Source organism: Symphalangus syndactylus, chromosome 1 (genome assembly GCF_028878055.3).
Source record: "Symphalangus syndactylus isolate Jambi chromosome 1, NHGRI_mSymSyn1-v2.1_pri, whole genome shotgun sequence".
Classification (NCBI taxonomy): domain Eukaryota; kingdom Metazoa; phylum Chordata; class Mammalia; order Primates; family Hylobatidae; genus Symphalangus; species Symphalangus syndactylus.
The window spans coordinates 103,809,091-103,829,792 of NC_072423.2; the positions used below are offsets into that span (position 1 = coordinate 103,809,091).

At 46.7% G+C, this 20,702-nt stretch overlaps 2 protein-coding genes across 4 annotated transcripts in view; one reads left to right on the forward strand and one right to left on the reverse strand.

Annotated features, from left to right (window-relative positions):
* ARHGEF3 (Rho guanine nucleotide exchange factor 3) overlaps positions 1-20,702 on the forward strand; it is a 361,980-nt gene continuing 341,278 nt past the window's right edge. Inside the window, exon 1 of one of the 3 annotated variants that reach the window (XM_063645526.1) lies at positions 1-79. The gene's annotated coding sequence lies outside the window, so the exon portion shown is untranslated. Of the gene's footprint in view, positions 80-489; positions 760-20,702 lie in introns of those variants that run through there. The other 2 variants (XM_055273347.2, XM_055273309.2) reach the window with 2 other exon arrangements.
* Positions 3,871-17,591, reverse strand: SPATA12 (spermatogenesis associated 12). The gene is made up of 2 exons (XM_055273459.1): positions 17,471-17,591; positions 3,871-5,936 (listed from the first exon to the last, which is right to left on the reverse strand). The coding sequence occupies exon 2, from the start codon at positions 5,605-5,607 to the stop codon at positions 5,035-5,037; it is 573 nt and encodes a 190-aa protein (XP_055129434.1). The 5' UTR covers positions 5,608-5,936; positions 17,471-17,591; the 3' UTR covers positions 3,871-5,034.

The window sequence follows — 20,702 nt, forward strand, 5'->3', positions numbered from 1 at the left end:
CCCGCCCAGGGGAGCCGCCGCCGCCGCCGCCGTGGTGAGTTTTCCAGCCTGGAGAGGCCGAACCAGCGCGGGGGCCGAGGTGAGTTGCGGGCAGCAGTCGGGAACCCCGCTCCCCCGCTAGACCCTCCCTGGCTAGACACCCCCTTGGCGGGACACCCCCGCTAGGTCTCCCAGAGTGAGACCCTCTTCCGGGCTAGTCCCTCCTTTGCTCTGGTCCCCGAGCTGGACCCCCACTCCCACCTCCGAGTTACCCCGCCAGGTCTCGGCGCCCCCGGCGGGCCCTGAGCGCTCCCTGGTCTGGGGTACGCCCAGCGCACGGGGGCGCACTGGGCGCAGCGCAGGTGGGCAGTGCCACCGCCAGTCTCGACCAGCCGTCGCTCCTGCCGGGGACCCTGACTCTGTTCCCCGGGTAGCCCCTTGAGCGAAAATTCCCGGAGCCACTTCCGGGGAGGGAGGCGTCACCTGTCCTGGGACGCGCCCCTTTCGCTCAACTTTCTTCTCTAGCCCGGCGGGGCACCCGCAGGTCAGCGTCGCGTCGGGCGCTGCTGGTGGCGGCTCACAGGGCCGCGGGTCACTTCGCGGCGGGGGAGCCGGGCTCAGGGCGCTCCGGGCGGCGGGCGCCGTCCCAGCCTGCCTGAGGCCCTTGTCCCGGCGGCTGCATCTTTTAAACCGAGCAGCCAGAAGATCCCGAGATAGGACACCAGGGTGGCGGACGCCAAGGGGTTAAGGTCAGCGTGGGTGCCTCGCAGCCAGAGACGGGTGAGCGTTTTCTGAGGCTAGAAGCTGATTGAGCCGAGTGGAAACGGGTTCCCTTGGGCTTTGCGGTGGTGGAGAGCTGCTCTTGAACTATCAGCGGCCCCGTCACGGGCTTGAATGTTGCGGAAACGGAGCGCCTTGTTCTTAGAGGACTCGGCTTGCTGGATTTATTGCCTGGCCCAGGCTTGCTTCCTGCACTGGGCGAGGACGTGAGAACTGCCAGACGGTAGTTGCCCTGAATGTACCGGTAGAAACTTATTTTTAAGCGTTCCATGCACTACCCAGGTGTAACCACTTTCTTTCCTGGGGTGTGGAGAAGGAGAGCTTTGCTAGGTCTTTGTCTTAGCTGTGTAGTCCTGGGCAAGTTACTTCACTTACCTATGCCTCAGTTTTCTCATCTGTAAAGTGGGGATGATAATAGTACAAACCTGAAAGAGTTGTATAGGGATAAAGTGCTTAAAATACTGACTGGGGCAGGGTAAATCCTCTGTGTTAGCTGCTCTTGTGATTATTATCACTGATATCTAACAGCGCGTGCACAGCCCTAGCTTCTCAATGAGGTGGGTGTGCAGGCTGTTACTCCTTCCCCTTCTTCTGGTAAGGAGCTGGTGGTGTTTACACAGTAGCCATGGTGTTCCCTTCCGCACTGGGAAATTTGAGCTTTGCTGTAACACCTCCTATGGCTAACCAGCCTTGTGCAAAGTATATCTCAGAATGTGGGATTAGAGATGAACTTTGTCAAGGACACTGTTGGGAAATGGGGTCTTGGACCTTCTCTGGAAGCTCTGGGGTGTGATTGAATGTTTGCCTCTTGGTTGGGGGAAGGCTGGGTAGATTTCACTTGATTCTTTTAAGCCTTGGGTCTCCTGACAGGCTGACCTTGTCTAGTCTCTGTGAGTGTGGGAGTCTAACGGGTCCAGGGACCTGATCTTGTCTCCTCCTCTCGCATTCATTCATCTCTAGCAGATTGCCCCCTCCATCTGTAGAGTTTTCCTGGGCTGCACACATTTGGTATCTTTCTTCTTGGCAATTTAGTTTCTGTCTTCTGAATCTCCACAGATAAGAGCTGTGAACCTGGAGCCCCAGGGAACATCCTGAAATGTACACGAGGCACTTGAAGCACAGTTATTTTTCCAGAGGTTTCCCCTTATATTGTATTCTCCATGAGGCCTGTGCCCCAGAAAAGTGGACTCTGAACTTCTGGTAGGAAAGTGGAGGTTCTTGCCCCCTGTTACATCTCAATTCCCTACAAATTGGGGGCTGCCCTTTGTGCCCCCTCCCAGAACACACTTTTCAGTGGGCAATACAGGTCAGCCTTGACTTGGTCAATTAGGGGAAAGAGAGGCAGGCTGTGAGGTTAGGGACTGTTGGCCTGTGGTGAGACCTTTAGGCTGGGATGCAATTCATGAACATTTGAGTTCAAGTTTTCAGAACACTTCTCAGGGCCTTTGCACACGCTGTTCCCTCAACCTCGCATCACGTCTTCCATGCCAGGCACTTTCTTGCCCTTTTGCTCAGATGTCTCCCCTGTACAGATGGTTTTTCTGACCACTCTGTCCAAAGCAGCCCCTCCCCCATTAGTTTCTATCACACTCTTTCTTGTATTTTATTCATAGAGCTTGCCCGGGATGATCTTATTCATACATTGATTTATAGGTTTATTGTGTGCATCCACCCAGGAGAATGTAGGATTCAAGAGGGCAGAGGTGTGTTGTCCTGTTCACTACGGACTCCTGGTCCATGGCATACAGTGGGTGCACAATAACTGTCCTGAGTGAATGAACACCCATTGACTGAAGCGAGGTGAGTCTGGAGAGTAGTGAAATGCGAAGGAACTGGTTGCTTGTCAGGAGCTCAGGGTTGAGAGTGACCATTAATGTAGCATACTTTCACCTCCAGATTAAATCACCTCTGCAACACCTCTTCCTAGTTACTGTTTAACCTAAGCTTGAATCCTCTAGGCACAGGAAACTCGTCACCTCCTGCAATAGCCTGTTCCATTGGAGGAGAGGGGACAGAGAACCACTGGAGGAGAGGGGGCAGAGAACCAGATGTTGTCGCTGTACCACTCTGATGAGGATGAGATGTGGCCTCCTGCATGCTATCATTCTAGTCCTTATGGTCTGCTTCGTGTCCTGACTATCCTGCATCCATCAATATCCATCTCTAAAGTTCTCTGCCATAACTAAGGTCCCTGAGCCCCTGACCAGAACTTAGTATGCTGCCCAGTCATGTCTCACCAGAGGGGATCTGAGGCAAAGAAGCATGAAGCAGAAAGGCCATTGCCATAGTTTAGTAACCCTTCAAGGCCAAGTTCTGTATTGTTCAGGCTCCTGTAACTCATTGGGTTGGAGGTGGGGATGGATAGGGGCTCTCTCTCTTTTGTTCTTTTCCTGGATTTTTCTGTATCATTCCTTAATCAATTTATTAATGCAACCCTAGCTATATTTAAAAGAAAATTAATCCTTGGACCCATTTTCTTAATGGTTTGTACACATATTCTTTAATTCATATCACTTCGCTTGCACAGGTTGAAACTCAACTGAAAATGAGATTTTTAATATATAATTCTAATCTATTGAGGCAGTTTCTTCATGGGATAGTACCAGCATGATGAGTGGAGTGAGGTCTGCTGTGGAGAGGTTTGGTGACAAGCTTTGCTTTCTTCTTTACTTTGAGGAAAATTGTTTATTCAGTTATGAAAATGGGTACACATTTCTTTTTCTTTTTTCTTTTTTAGAGATAGAGTCTTGCTTTCGTGCCCAGGCTGGCATGCAGTGGCGTGATCTTGGCTCACTGCAACATCTGCCTCTCAGGCTCAAGCGATCCTCCCACCTCAGCCTCCCGAGTAACTGGGACTATGGGCATGCACCACCATGCCTAGCTAATTTTGGTATTTTTTGTAGAGATGGGGTTTCACGATGTTGCCCAGGCTGGTCTCAAACACCTGAGCTCAAGTGATCATCTGCCTTGGCCTCCCAAAGTGCTGGGATTACAGGCGTGAGCCACTGTGCCCGGCCCATTTTTTTTTTCTTAAAAAAAGAAGAAAAAAAAGAGAGGACTGGCAAGACTGTTCCTAATTGAGGTTGTATTTACACATGTCTAAGCCACTTAGCTCATTTATTTCATTTATTCAAAAACAGTTAGGGAGAGAGGGCTACTCTGTGCCAGGCATTGCCCTGGTACTGACCACACAGCAGTCAAGGAAACTGACAGCATTCCTCCCTTGTGGAGTTTACCTCCCAGTGGTGGAGATGGACAGCAGACAACTAGATCAGTATTAAGATGTGAGGGAGAGTGGCCAGTGTAATGGAGATGAAGCTGGGGAAGGAGATCCAGAGTGATGGGATGGAGGCAGAGCTGGCTTCAGTCAGAGAAGGTCTCTCTGAGGAGATAGCACTGGAGAGAAACCCAGACAAATGAGGGAGCAGCCTCATGGACAATTGCATGCAACCTCATTCCATGAAAATGGAGCCCAAGGTTGTGGTCAAACTCCCCAGTGTGGCCAGTCAACTCTTGAGCACTGGCCGTGGTCTATCTCACTGCAGAAGGGGAGGGAAAATGAGACAACGTAGGCAGAACTCTCCTCCTGCCCCCCAGGTCCTGGCAGGTGGCTGGAGTAAGATCTTGGCATTGTGTGTTCTGATGGTCAACCAGAAGGCTGGTACCTACATTTACAGGGTGAGACCTGAGCAATGTGTTCTGAAACTGCCACCTGGGGAATGAGCATGAGCCTAGGGGTCATTACTGGAGTTATAATCCTACACATTGTAAGACTTGCTCCACTGCACCTACCCTGGCAGTGGACTCCTTCCTCTTCTATGTCATTTGATACCTCACCTCATCACCTAGTGGCACTCACCCAGAGGGAAAGTAATTACTTAGCAGGCTTTGATAGAAACAATAAAGAGATGAAAATGTATAGCATCCGGGATCAGGAGATGCATGCCTCCCACTCTTTCATTGATTGATCGATTGATTGATCAATTGATGTCATTTAATACAGTGTAAGGTTCCTGGGGGGCTAAGAGTATGAGATCTGGATTGTGTGACCTTGTGCCAGTAACTTAACCTTTCTGAGTCTTGATTTCTTCATCTGTGATATTGGGGAAGTGTGACAGGGAGGCTTCTTGGAAAAAGTGATATCTAAGAAGATGCAGAAAGGGATGGCTACGAGTCACCCCTGGTGGGGGTGGGGGATGGAAGGGAGGGCATAGCATGTGCAAAGGCCCAGACGAACAGCTGCCAGACTCTCAGATGTTGCAGGATTATTATTGATTACAGCTGCGTGTGTATGTGTGTGTTGGAGTATACTGTAGAGAGGGACCTGACAAAGCAGCCCTCAATAAATGTCAGTTGGTTTGAACGGCTGCACCCTGTGCTACTGGGCTCAGCGTCTATATCCTCATACAGTCTCCACAACCATCCTGTGGTCCTCTCATTATCCTCATCTTCCATACCAGGAAATTGAGGTGTAGAGTTATGAATAGCTTTCTCACAACTGCCTTGCTGTATCAGGAGAGCCGGAGGTGAAGAGGGTCTTCCCAGAAGATTTATTTTGGGTACAGCGATGTCAAGAGAGATGGCTGTTTGTAAATATCTCTGACAGGTCTCACTTTGGCACACATCCCCCTGAAATGTCAGCTCTGAGAGGGCAGAGGCTGCTTCTGGCAGAACACCTGGACCCTGGCATGATGCCAGTGCACAGTGGGGTTTGTTGGGATGTTGGGTGGATGACCCAAGGCCTCTGGGTGGCCATGGAACGAGTCTGGAATAGTCTAGTGCCTTCATTTCCCAGGTGTCTCCTGACTTTTCCAAGGTGGACCCACAAGTCAGGGCAGAACTGGACATGGGGCCCAAGTCAAAAACAGAATGCTCCAGAAAAGGAGGCCGGGGCACTTGGCCGGAGCCAGTCCCTGAGGAGCATGCAGCACTCTTGCAACCTGGCTCTGAGTGCACTGTTCCGATTCACCTTCAGCCACACCCCACCACCAGTCATCCCCGGGTGCTCAAACAGAGCCAAACACCACAGTCACCCAGATACTGCGGAGGTTTTCCCACGTTCACATCTTTGCTCCTGCTGTTTCCACTACTTGGAAGCTCTTTCACGCTTGTCCACTTTCACAACTTCCCACGCTGCCCAACTCCAGTGGCTTTCTCTCTCTTTCCTTCCCTTTTGGCTAGAAACATAAATAAGAAATCCTGATTATATTCTTATTGAACATAAATGTAAACATATCAGAAGTTGTAGAGTTAAAAGTAATTACAGGTATAATACGCTGAGATATAAAAAAAAAAAAAAAGTAAAAAATAAAATTCCACCTTCCCCGTCCCAGGCTTGCTTCCAGAGAGAATGTTTGTGATCAACTGGGCATAGATTTATCTTGCTTTTGTTTACTCACACAGGCATGGGTACTTGTGAGTATCTTTGAAAACCAACATAATGGGCTCATTTTGTATGTATTGCTTACCAACTAATGTTTTTTCTTTTATTTATTTATTTTGAGACGGAGTCTCACTATCACCCAGGCTGGAGTGCACTGGCATGACCTTGGCTCACTGCAACCTCTGCCACCCAGATTCAGGTGATTCTCCTGCTTCAGCCTCCCGAGTAGCTGGGATTACAGGCGCCTGCCACTGCGCCTTGCTAATTTTTGTATTTTTTAGTAGAGATGGGGTTTCACCATCTTGGCCAGGCTGGTCTTGAACTCCTGACCTTGTGATCCACCCGCCTTGGCCTCCCAAAGTGCTGGGATTACAGGAGTGAGCCACCACGACTGGCCTGTTTTTATTTATTTTTATTCTTTTTTTTTTTTTAAGACTGAGTCTTGCTCTGTTGCCCAGGGTGGCATCTCAGCTCACTGCAACCTCTGCCCCCAGGGTTCATGTGATTCTCATGCCTCAGCCTCCCTGGTAACTGAGACTACAGGCATGTGCCACCACACCTGGCTAATTTTTTGTATTTTTAGTAGAGACAGGGTTTTGCCATGTTGCCCAGGCTGGTCTTGAACCCCTGAGCTCAAGCAATCCTCCCGCCTCAGCCTCCTGAAGTGCTGGGATTACAGACATGAGCCACCGCACCTGGCCTATTTTTTTTTTTTTAATTCTTTATTTGGCCTGGACAGTGCTAACAACTAATGTTTTCCCATTTAGTTGTGTCCAAGAGTGTTTTCTTTGACCGTATACATTTCTCCTCTCTTTTACCTGCCCCTGGTTCTTCCCTTCCTCAGGGAAGAATATACAAACTTCTGTGGACATACGGTTTTATTTCTCTTGAATATATATCCAGCAGTGGAATTGCTGGGTATATGGTAACTCTAACATTTTGAGGAACTGCCAAACTGTTTCCAAAGTGGCTGCACTGTTTTACAATCCCACCAGCAGTGCACGAGGGTTCCAGTTTCTCCACATCCTCATCAACTCTTGTTATTATCCATCTTTTGATTATTGCCATCCTAAGTGGGTATGAAGTGGCATCTCAATGTGACTTTGATTTGCATTTCCCTGATGGCTAATGATGTGCCTTCTTTCATATGCTTATTGGCCATTTGTGTATCTTCTTTGGAGAAATGTATATTTGGTCTTTTATCCATTTTTAAATTGGATTATATGTCTATTTATTATTGAGTTGTAAGTGTTCTTTATATATTCTGAATTCAGTTCCTTATCAGCTATGATTTTAAAGTATTTTTTGCCCATTCTCTGGGTTATTTTTTCACTTTCTTGATGGTGTTCTTTGAAGTGCCAGGTTTTAATTTTGGTGAAGTTCAATTTATCTATTTTTCTTGAGTTGCCTGTGCTTTTGGTGTCATACCTGAGAAACCTTTGCCTAATGCAAGGTCGTAAAAACTTATGCCTAGGCCGGGCGCGGTGGCTCACGCTTGTAATCCCAGCACTTTGGGAGGCCGAGGCGGGCGGATCACGAGGTCAGGAGATCGAGACCACGGTGAAACCCCGTCTCTACTAAAAATACAAAAAAAAATTAGCCGGGCGTGGTGGCGGGCGCCTGTAGTCCCAGCTACTCGGAGAGGCTGAGGCAGGAGAATGGCGCGAACCCGGGAGGCGGAGCTTGCAGTGAGCCGAGATTGCGCCACTGCACTCCAGCCTGGGCGACAGCGAGACTCCGTCTCAAAAAAAAAAAAAAAAAACTTATGCCTATATATTCTTTTTTTTTTTTTTTTTTGAGATGGAGTTTTGCTCTTTCACCCAGGCTGGAGCATAGTGGCATGATCTCGGCTCACTGCAACCTTCACCCTCTGGTTTCAAATGATTCTCCTGCCTCAGCCTCTCAAGTAGCTGGGACTACAGGTGTGCACCATCACACCTGGCTGATTTTCGTATTTTTAGTAGAGACGGGGTTTCACCATGTTGGCCAGGCTGGTCTCAAACTCCTGACCTCATGATCTGCCCACCTTAGCCTCCCGAAGTGCTGAGATAACAGGCGTGAGCCACCGCACCTGGTCATATGCCTATATATTCTTATAAGAGTTTTATAGTTTTAGCTCTTAGATTTAGAACTTTGATCTGTTTTGATTTGATGTTTGTATGTGGTGCGAGGTAGGGGTCTAGCTTCATTTTTTGCATATGGAAATCCTGTTGTCCCAGAACCATGTGTTGAAAAGACTCTTCTTCTCATTAAATTGTTTTGACACTCTTGTCAAAAATCAATTTACTATAAATGTAAGCATTTATTTCTGCATTCTCAATTCTAGTCCATTCATCTATATGTCTATCCTTATGCCAGTAGTGTTGTCTATGCTGTCTTGACTACTATAGCTTTGTAGTAAGTTTTGAAATCAGGAAGTATGAATCCTCCAACTTTGTCCTTCTTTTTCTTTTTTCTTTCTTTCTTTCTTTCTTTTTTTTTTTGTGAGACAGAGTCTTGCTCTGTCACCCAGGCTGAAGTGCAGTGGCACGATCACTGCTCACTGTAGCCTCAACCTCCTGGTCTCAAGCAATCCTCCCACCTCAGCCTCCCAAGTAGCTGGGACTACAGATGTGTGCAAGCACACCCAGCTAATTTTCAATTTTTATTTATTTATTTTTTGTAGAGACTGGGTCTGGCTATGTTACCCAGGCTGGTCTCAAACTCCTGGGCTCAAGCAACCCTCCCACCTTGGCCTGCCAAAGTGCTGGGATTATAGGTGTGAGCCATTGTGCCCAGCCTGTCCTTCTTTTTCTAGATTATTTTGGCTATTCTGAATCTCCCTATGAATTTTAGGATCAGCTTGTTCGTTTCTGCAAAAAGGACCTGAGATTTTGATAGGGGTTGCATTGACTCTGTAGATCACTTGGGGAGTTTTGCCATCTTAACAATATTAACTGTGGAACCTAAATTCCTTTTTGCTGGTGGCACTGCTCACTCAGCTTCCCTAGTCGTTGAGTCTGCTGAGTAGGCACTCTGAGACCCATCCATCAAACTGCACAGACAAAACTCCAGGGACGTAAATGTCTCTTTTCCTTTTTGAAGAAAGTAACACAATATACTGTAGTGTCTAATTTAAGGCTTGGATAAGACATTTAAGTCCTGAATTTGTGAAATGGGAGTGCATCTGGCACCTGGGCACACATATGACAGATCTGGCTTTCCTTCATGCTAAGGATGGGATGGAGATCTCTAAGATACTCCCATAACCCCTTGCTTCATGCCTGGAGAAGTGTGGTGGGAACTGGGAGACCCCACAGCCCTGGAGGCACCAGGTGGTGGTAGGAGAATTGAAGCCAGTCTCCATTTTATCTTGTTTTATCTGTTGGGCAAAGGGGTACGATTTCATTTGAGGAAAGAGTTCTGCTGCTAAAACAATCTTTGCCCCTCCCCCGCAATTCACTCACATCATAGTTTGAAGAATGGAATAAAAATAAAAAGGGAGTAACATCACATATTAAAAGTTTAGTTTAGGCCAGGCGCAGTGGCTCATGCCTGTAATCCCAGCACTTTGGGAGGTTGAAGTGGGAGCATCGCCTCAGGCCAGGAGTTTGAGACCCGCCTGGGCAGCAAAGCAAGACTCTATTTCTATAAAACAATTAAAAATTAGTTGGGTGTGATGGCACATGTCTGTAGTCCCACATACTTGGAAGGCTAAGGTGGGAGGATAGCTTGAGCCCAGTCGTTTGACGCAGCAATGAGCCGTGCTCACACTAATGCACTCCAGCTTGGCGACAGAGCAAGACCCTGTCTCAAAAGAAAAAAAAAGCTTAGTTTACACCCCGACATGTACTTATGTGTTCCAGATGTAATGCTTTGGCACAGAACAAATACATGATTTTATTTTCAAGAAAGAAATAATAAAAAATGGAGTGCCTATATTTGTATCACTTGGAACCTTGTTTTCTAAACTTAAAGAACAACCTGGGAAACTACATTTGAAACTTCAAATCCATTCATACCTCGACTCATCTGGGGTGAGGAGCTCTCATTTTAAACAAACAATACATATGTGTGTGTGTGTGTGCGCGTGTGTGTGTGTGTGTTTGAGAGATAGAGATTAGAGTTATTTATTGCAGTTGTTTCAAAAAAGCAATTTAAAAAAGCATGAATTTGGACTGGGTTTTTAGTTTGTTTCTGGGAGAAGAGAAAGTTACATGCAATAGAGTATATGTTTTGAGGTCTCCAAAATCTCAGATCTAGGCCAGGCGTGGTGGCTCACGCCTGTAATCCCAGCACTTTGGGAGGCTGAGGTGAGTAGATCACAAGGTCAGGAGTTCAAGACCAACCTGGCCAAGATGGTGAAACCCCGTCTCTACTAAAAATATAAAAATTAGCCAGGCGTGGTGGTGGGTCCCTGTAATCCCAGTTACTAGAGAGGCTGAGGCAGAGAATTGCTTGAACCCGGGAGGCAGAGGTTACAGTGAGCCAAGATCGCGTCACAGCACTCCAGCCTGGGTGATAGAGCGAGACTCGGTCTCAGAAAAAAAAAAAAAAAAAAATCAGATCTTTTGCCTTAGCAGAATCCCTTACTTAAGTTGTTGGAACCGGCAGTTCATAGGGATTTTGTTTCCATCCTTCAGTGAGGGGGGTGTGTGCGTGTGTGTGCACATGGAAAGTTAGGGGAAAAACACAATGATATAACCTAACCCCAAAACAAGGAAGCACGTTACACAGTTGAGGTTTGGCGCTTCAGTTCCTGCCCAGTCTCAGAAGGTGCAGCTTGGCTGACCTTGTGTGACCTATCTCTATGACACATCTCCCAAGGGGGTGGGGAGGACTGTTTCTCTCCAGCATGGCTTTAGTTTTATAAAAGCCCTGTGCAGTCTTGCAAACTCAAATGGTTTTCTTAACAAATCACTCACATTTCATGTGTTCTGGGCTGGGCAGGGCCTCGCTAATCCTTGGCCAGCTTTGTGAGTCAGAAATTATTTAAATGACTGCCTGAGTCCTTTTGAGGCGAGAGAATTGGCAAGTTAATTTAGGGAGGTGCAGTGACTCTTAAACAGCACTGCATTAAGTGAGTGGCAGCATTGATAAATGTGTTAGAAGCTCTATTTTATTGTGATAAATGCTAATGAAGAAAATGAACGTATTACCTTTTAGAGTGAGATAAGAATGATGATGCTACCAAATTTTATTAAGCATTTATTATGTGGTGGAGTATGGTGGCTTCTCCCATGTTTTTGACTGTGACCTATTGTAAAACATAGACTGCAACCTGGTAACCTGGTGTGTGTGTGTGTGTGTATGTGTGTGTGTGCGCATATCTGAATTATTTGGTGAAACAATGGTTACCCTATGCGTGTCTAGTGTCCTCTGGGCTCAAGTGATCCTCTTGCCTTGGCCTCCAGAGTAACTGGGACTACAGGTGCATGCCACCACACCGGCTAATTTTTTTTTGTTGTTTTGTTTGTTTTTGGTTTTTTTTGAGATGGAGTCTTGCTCTGTCGCCAAGGCTGGAGTACAATGGCATGATCTCGGCTCACTGCAAGCTCCGCCTCCAAGGTTCACGCCATTCTCCTGCCTCAGCCTTCGAGTAGCTGGGACCACAGGAGCCCACCACTTTGCCCAGCTAATTTTTTTGTATTTTTTTTTTTAGTAGAGACAGGGTTTCACCGTGATAGCCAAGATGGTCTTGTTCTCTTGACCTCATGATCCGCCTGCCTCAGCCTCCCAAAGTGCTGGGATTACAGGCGTGAGCCACCGTGCCCAGTCTCACACCAGCTAATTTTTAAAATTTTTTGTAGAGACTGGGTCTCACCGTATTACCCAGGCCGGTCTCAAACTCCTGGCCTCAAGTGATTTTCTAGCCTCAGCCTCCCAATGTGCTGGGATTACAGGTGTGAGCCACTGCACCCACCCTAAAGTTGCATTTGAAAACAAATATATCTACTGTGATGGCTTTGATCAGTATATAGACAAATATTATTATTATTATTATTATTATTATTATTATTATTTTAATAATAATAATAATTAAAGGAAATCTCGCTGTTGCCCAGGCTAGGGTGCAGTGGCGCGATCTTGGCTCACCATAAGCTCTGCCTCCCAGGTTCACGCCATTCTCCCGCCTCATCCTCCCGAGTAACTGGGAGTACAGGCGCCCACCACCATGCCCGCCTAATTTTGTTTTTGTATTTTTAGTAGAGATAGGTTTTCACCGTATTAGCCAGGATGGTCTTGGTCTCCTGACCTCGTGATCCGCCTGCCTTGGCCTCCCAAAGTACTGGGATTACAGGCGTGAGCCACTGCGCCTGGCCGACAAATGTTATTCTTTCTGCATTGCCATATTTTGTGGTTTTTAAAAAATATATTTTTATTCATTTATCTGGTGACTTGAAATTTCATGCAAGTACAGGTCCTTACAGACAATTTCTATTGGAAAATCACTTATTTTGGGTGTGTATTAGGGTTTGGAGAGAAACAGAACCAACAGGATGTATGTCAATCAATCGCTCATCTATCTATTGAGAGGTTGATTTTTAGGAACTGGCTCATGTGATTGTGGAGGCCAGGTGAGTCAAAAATCGGCAAGGTAGGCTGGCAGGCCTACCACTTCCACACTTCCACTTCCAACCATTGCACTTTTCCTTTCTTTCTTTCTTTTTTTTTTTTTTTTCTGAAATGGAGTCTCACTCTGTCACCTAGGTACAGTGGCGCAATCTTGGCTCACCGCAACCTCCTTCTCCCAGGTTCAAGCGATTCACCTGCCTCAGCCTCCCTAGTAGCTGGGATTACAGGTGCACACCATCACACCCGGCTAATTTTTGTATTTTTCGTAGAGATAGGGTTTCACCATGTTGGCCAGGCTGGTCTCGAACTCCTGACCTCAAGTTATCTGCCCGCCTTGGCCTCTCAAAGTGCTGGGATCACAGGCGTGAGGCGTGAGGCGTGAGCCACTGCGCCTGGCCTTTTGCAAGTAATTTCAACATTTAAGAGCATGGCCTACTGGATCGGTCCCATCAACAAATAAACATGCAGTTATTTCTCCCAACTTAAAAACAACAGAACCCTCTCCACCCTACTTCTCCCTACAGTTATACACCTATTTCTCTTCAGTTTAGAGCAAAACTTTTTGAAAGAATTGTCTGGACTTACTGACTAATTTTTTGCCTTCTATTGTGTCTCAAAAAAATTGTGATAAAACACACATAACGTAAAATTTACTGTGTTGACTATTTTTGTTTTCAGGTCAGTAGTGTTGCGTATACTGATATTGCTGTGCAACCAATCTGCAGAGTTTTTCATCTTGTGATACTGAAACACTGTATCCATTAAACAGTAACTCCCATTCCCCCCTGCCCCTAGTCCCTGGAGACCAGCATTCTACTTTCTGTCTCTGAATTTGACTGTTCTAGATACCTCATATAAGTGGAATCATGCTGTATTTGTCCTTTTGTGACTGGCTTATTTCACTCAGCATAATGTGCTCAAGGTTCACCCATGTTGTAACATGTGTCAGAATTTCCTTCCTTTGGGCTGGGCATGGTGGCTCCCGCCTGTAATCCCAGCACCGAGGAGGCGGATGTTGAGCCCAGGGGTTCAAAACCAGTCTTGGCAACATGGTGATACCCCGCTACAAAAAATACAGCAATTTGCTGGGCGTGGTGGCATGCACCTGTAATCTCAGCTACTTGGGGGCTGAGATGGGAGGATCACTTGAGCCAGGGAAGTTGAGGCTGCAGTGAGCCGTGATCTTGCCGCTGCACCCCAGCCTGGATAACAGAAGGAAACCCTGTCTCCAAAAAAAGAAAAAAAAAGAAAGAAAGAAAAGAAAGAATTTCCTTCTTGGTTTTTGGTTTTCTGTTTTGTTTTTTGAGACGGGGCCTCACTCTGTCACTGATTGCTGCAGTGGCACAATCTCAGCTCACTGCAACCTCTACCCCCCAGGCTCAAGCAATCCTCTGACCTCAGCTTCCGGGGTAGCTGGGACCACAGGCATGCACCGCTATGCCCAATTAATTTTTTTGTATTTTTGGTAGAGACAGGGTTTTGCCACATTGCCCAGGCTGGTCTCGAGCCCCTGAGCTCAGGCAATCCCCCTGCCTGGGCCTCCCAAAGTGGTGGGATTACAGGCGTGAGCCAGCACAGCTGGCATGGAATTTCCCTCTTTTTAAGGCAGAATATTATTCAATTCTATGCATTTGCCACATTTTGTTCAACCATTCATCTGTCATGGACACTGAGTTGCTTCCGCCTTTTGGTTATTGTGAATGATGCTGCTATCCCATTCTCTTTTGAGCCCCTCATTTCAGGCAGGCTTGGCTTCCACTCCCCTCTCCCCAGATATTTCTTACCGAGGTCTCCAGTGAGTGCCTGGTTGCTCGTCCCAATGGCCTGTTCTCTGTTGCCATCCTTCCTGACTACCAGCAGTGTTTGATGGAGTTGGTCACCTTCTCTTCCTCGAAGCCTTGTCTCACCTGGCTTCTAGGATGCCCCACTCTCCTGATCCTCTTCCCACATCTCTGTTAAGGAGCACCCCAACCTCCTGGTTGCTCAGGCCCGAAGCCTGGGGCGTTATATTTGACTTTTGTATCTCTCTTCACTTGTCAAAAGACCCCACTGTGTATTTTTTCAAAATATACTTGGAGAGCGGCCACTGCTCCCGTCCTGCTCCTACCACCCTCCAGGTCATTCTGCCCTCTCACCTGAATGACTGCGGCCTCCAAGCCTCTGCCTTTACCTCCTTTCAGCTTGTTCTCAACTTGGTGTCAGAGGGAACCTTCTGAAGGGTTGGCTACTTCTCTGCTCAAAGCCCTCAAATAGCTCTCATTTCACTGCAACAAAAGCCAGAGGCTTTAGGGTGGCTGCAAGGCCCCATGGGATCTGGCCACATTTCCTCTCTGACTCCTCTCTTAGTTTGCCCTTCCCCCTCATAACCCCACTCCAGCCACATCACCTCCATGCTGTTCCCTGCGTGGGCACCTCAGGGCCTTTGCACCTGCTATTCCCACTGCCCAAAATGCGCCTCTCCCAATGTCCGCAGAGCTTGGTCCCTCATTTCCTTCAGCCTTCCCTGGTTTTCGTGTCTAAACCGTTACCACCACATCCCAACTTCCCCTCTGCCTTCATTGCTTTTTCTCCTTACACTATCATTATCCAATATAAGGTGTGTATTGCTTATTTATCTTGTCATCTGCCTCCCCCACTAGAATGTAAATTCCATGAGGGCAGGGATTTTTCTTCTATTGTGTTCCCTGTCATGTCCCCAGTGTCTTGCCTGGTACAGACAATAATTTGTTGAACCCTTGAAGAAAAGTTTGGTAAACAGATCAAAAGCCATTTGATTCTTCTATTATGATATAATTCTTGCCTATATTTTTCTTACCTGCGAATTATTACATATGTGTATGTATGTGTGTGTGCATGTTTGTTTTGTGTGTGTGTGTGTGCATGTGTGTAGACAGAGAAACAGCGAGTCCTGTCATTCCCACCAGATATTCCTGCTTGTTAAACAGCTACATAGTGTTTTGCTGAGTGGCTAGAGCAGCTTTATTTAACCTTGTTTTGTTCAGTACTACTGGGCAGCTTCCAATCTTTTGCTGTTGTAGATCACGCAGCATCTGTGCTGGGCACTTGCTCTGCTTCCTTCCCTCTTCTCTGAAAGGCTCCCCCGTGCTCCTGAGCGCAGCCTGAGCCCGAGTGGGGGCCGTGGTCCTGGCTGGGCCTATCATGGTTCCCCTCTCCTCGGCTGTGGTAGCCGGTCTGGAGCTGGACACAAGCCAGCCTTGCCAGGCTGTGGGCTTCCTCAAGGTCATCCTAACCCACTCAGAAGTGGCAGAGAAGGTGCTTGAGGGCACTCACCCAGTGCTAGAGCAGTGAGGACAGGCCCAGAGTGTGGAGCTGCAACAGCGCGAGGGGAGGGTTGGGCACGTTGCCTTTGGATCTAGTCACATGACTGTTTGAGCTGCTCCAGGGACCTTCCTACAAATCCCCTTTCTCACCCATCTAGATGGAGGTGGATTTCTCACTGCTAGCAGTGAGTCTAGACAGATCCAATCCAGTGGAGCATCCCTGCCCCACTCTTTTTTTTTACTTGATCCTTAGTCCAGAGCAAGGAAAGATGTGGAAACTCTCCCAAAGGCATTATTCAGGGCAGAAAATGCTTGTAGGCAGAGCAGCACCTTGTTTTTGTCACAACCGGAGAAACAATTTAAATGTGAACCTGTGCGGGCTCAGATGCTGATGCTGACATCTGAGGAGGACCTCTCACACCTCAGGTTCTTTGTCTGTAAAATGGGGATGAAAATAATTGTACCACACCTCAGGACTAAATGAGTTAATAAAAATTCTTAGAGTGGTGAGTAACACAGGGTGAGAGAGTGCTCACTGAGAGTTAGCTGTGGTGGCTGCCAGAATCCTAAAAGTGTAACAGGAGTTAAACATAGAAGTACCATATAGTCCAGCAATTCCACATCCGGGTATATACCCAAAGAAATGAAGGCAGAGACCCAAACAGATACTTGCATTCCCATGTTCCCAGCAGCGTTATTCACAATAGCCAAAAGGTAGAAATAATCCAAATGTCTATTGACAGATGAATGGATAAACAAAATGTGGTATGTACATACAATGGAATATTATTTAGCCTTAAAAAGGAAAGAATTTCTGGTTGAGTGAGGTGGCTCACACCTGTAATCCTGGCACTTTGGGAGGCCAAGATGGGAGGATCTCTTGAGCCCAGGAGTTTGAGGCTGCAGTGAGTTATGATCGTGCCACTGTACTCCAGCCTGAATGACAGGGCCAGACTCCATTGCAAAAAAAAAAAAAAAAGGAATTTTTGACACATGCTACAACATGACTGAGCCATGAAAGTATTATGCTACATGAGAAAAGTCAGTCACAAAAGGATACTTACAGGGGGTACCTGGAATAGCAAGTTTAGAGAGAGAAGTATTAATACAGTAGGGGCTGGGCGAGGGGCAGGTGCAGGAGGAGTTACTGCTGAATGGGTACACAGTTTCTGTTTAGAATGACAACAAAGTTCTGGAGATGGATAATGGTAAGAGTTGTACAATATGGTGAATGTGCTAGATGCCACTTAACTGTACACTTAAAAACGGTTAAAGTGGTATGTTTTATATTATATTTTACCACAATAAAAAAGAGTATAAGAGGAGTTGGACTCTCCTGGACTTTTTCTTTATAGATTGAAGTTATGTCAAAATGTAGCACAGTGAAAAAACAGGCACAGACCACCACCACTTGGTGGTGTGTGCTGGTGTCTGTGTGTGTGTGTGTGTGTGTGTGTGTGTGTATGTGGTGGGGGCTGGTAAACTACTCAACAAGACACCAGAGGCTCCTTGTGAGGACTGATACTGCCGGCTGGGATCTGACGCTGCAGGATCAGGAAGAGTGGAGGAGATGAGGGAAAGGTGAGCCTGCACAAAGAATTTTCTCAGTGACTATGGGCAGGGCAGTCAGGACCCTGGGTCACATAGGCCCAGCCCAGGACCAGAGCCCTTGTGAGTCACAGCTCAACTCCCAGCAAACAAAGGGATATGCCAGGGAGGGGCTGAGCTGTGACTCAGAGGCTGCTGCTGCTGTGAGCTTCCTCCAGGAACCCCATCCCTTCCAGTCCCTGATTCTTACTCCTACTGTGGGGGTGAGGACAGGTGTACCCACTTCCTGGGCAGGTTCTTGGGAGGGCTCTCCTGCAGAACCTAGAGTTTTTTGCAGCTCTTTTTTGAAAACCCGAGTAGCAGCAGCTATACCATTTAAGTGCTTGCTGTATACAGGCCCTGGGCTAAGTTCTTTTTTTTTTTTTTTTTGAGACAGAATCTCAGCTCTGTCACCCAGGCTGGAGTGCCGTGGCACAATCACGGCTCACTGCAGTCTTGACCTCCCAAGCTCAAGAGATCCTCCCACACGGACTGTAGGTACATGTCACACACCCAGCTAATTTTAAAAATTTTTATAGAGATGGGGTCTCGCTATGTTGCCCAGTCAGCTCTTGAACTCCTAGGCTCAAGTGATCCTCCCGCCTTGGCCTCCCAAAGTGCTGGGATTACAGGTGTGAGCCACCATGCCTGGTCCCTCACTTCATCTATTTATTTTTATTTTTATTTTTATGTTTATTTTTGAGATAGAGTTTCACTCTTGTTGCCCAGGCTGGAGTGCAATGGCGTGATCTCGGCTGGCTGCAACCTCTGCCTCCCAGGTTCAAGCGATTCTCCTGCCTCAGCCTCCCGAGTAGCTGGGATTACAGGCATGCGCCACCATGCCTGGCTACTTTTGTATTTTTAGTAGAGATGGGATTTCACCACTTTGGTCAGGCTGGTCTCAAACTCCTGACCTTAGATGATCTGCCCGACTTGGCCTCCCAAAGTGCTTTGATTACAGGCGTGAGTCACCACACCCAGCCCCACTTCATTTTTTTAAAGCCTCTTTGTCACCCCATCAGGCAGTCATTTCAGTCCTACTTTACAGAAGAGGAAATGGGCTTATGGAGGGAAGCAATTTGCCTGAGGCTATGTGGATGGCAGATAGCAGAGCCAGATTTGAACCTATCACTGACTAAAGGAGCCTGGACTTGTAATCATGCCACTCACCACCCTCCATCCCCCCACCCCCAACTCATACACACACAGGGAAGAATAGACTCCACAATGTGACCTATCTTTAGGCCAAGCTTGTCTAACATGTGGCCCAACACAAATTCATAAACTTTTAAAAAACATTATGAGATTTTTTTGCATTTTTTTTTTTTTAGTTCATCAGCTATCGTTAGTGTTAGTGTATTTTATGTGTGGCCCAAGACAATTCTTCTTCCAGTGTGTCCCAGAGAAGCCAAAAAATTGGACACCCTTGCTCTAGGCTTAAAGACAAGGCTTAAAATTTTTTCCTTGTGCTTATGAAAAAATTTAGAAAATACAAGTAATGAATATATTTTATAGTAAAAAAGGCATAGTTAAGTATGATTGCATGTCAGCATTTTAAGTTGTTATTTTTATGCACACTTTTGGGAACTTGAAGGGCAGGTGACATCAAACAAACCCATTGGGTATGAGTATCACTCATTTTGCTGGACGCCGAGAGCATCACAGTCTGTGACAGTTTTGTCCAATGTATGTAAAACTGTAATGGCATTTCAAAAAGACCAGACTGGTTTGGAACAAGTTCTCATAAATGTGAAAATAGAGAACATAGGTGTAATGTGGATTGGCCCTTGAGGGAGCAAGTGGTAATACTAATTTCCAAGGCATTCCTTATTTTTCTGTGTAAAAGGCCACATGTCTTATTTTATGGAAAGAAACTTGTTCTTTCAGGACTTTTAATTGAAAGAGATTGTGGGAAATATGTAACCCTCCCTTCCTTTACAGTCAGCTCTTGGTGAATGTGGCCATGGCAAGGACACGACTGAAGGGTTAAAGCCCAATCAATATGAGGAAAAGGAAATTCACTTTAGACAATAGTTTTAGTTTCATCTGAAATTTTATCAGAGTTGCTAACTTGGTGGCAAAACTGACTAACTCATTTAGGTGGCCCCTCCTCAACTCTCCCTTGTCTGTCTAGTAGGGACAGTAAAATCAGTGAGAGCAAGAATGAAGCCCCCCACTTTGTCTGTTATAGTAGGAGGCCATCTTTCATTCACTTACTCTATATCACTTAAGTATGTATCAAGTGATACGATGGCTGGAGTTCGCTTCACTGGGTTGAGTGTAGAAGAAATAATATTAGGAATGAGTTGACCACTCAAATTGTAAGATGTGTGGCACAGAGGGTACATTATATTCTTTCTACATTTGTATGATTTAAACTTTTACATTTAAAAAAGCTTGTGTGGGGGTGTGGGTGTGTGGGTGTGACTTACCCTGGGCCAGGCCCTGTGCTAGGTGCTGAGGAAGCCTAAGTGGCTAAGACCGGCTCAGACTCTACACTACCAGAGTCAACAGACAAGACTCACTCAGGAAACAGATACTAATCAAATAGTCACATGAATGCAAGTAAAATTATAGTTGGGATAAGTGCTGAGAAATCGTGAACAGAAATGCAGAAACCTGGACGGGTACGGTGGCTCACACCTATAATCCAGCATTTTGGGAGGCCAGGGCAGGCGGAACACTTGAGGTCAGGAGTTTGAGACCAACCTGGCCGACATGGCAAAACCCCTCTCTACTAAAAATGCAAAAATTAGCCAAGTGAGGTGGCACGCACCTGTAATCCCAGCTACTCGGGAGGCTGAGGCAGGAGAATCACTTGAACTCAGGAGGCAGAGGTTGCAGTGAGCCGATATTGTGCCACTGCACTCCAGCCTGGGCAACAGAGTGAAACTCCATCTCAAAAAATAATAATAATAAAAATTAAAAAATACAGAAACCTGCAGCGTAGACCCCATTTTACCCAGGATCATAACAGGACTAAGAGTCCTCAACTGGAGGTACTACCAAGGGGTCAGGTGGAGTGACAGCCTGCTTGTGTTTAGACCTAAAGGAAAAGATGGAAGGGGGCAGGGGTGTGTGGGGTGTGGGTGTGTGTGTGTGTGTGTATAGGCCTGCATGGTCAAGGCCAAGAGGAG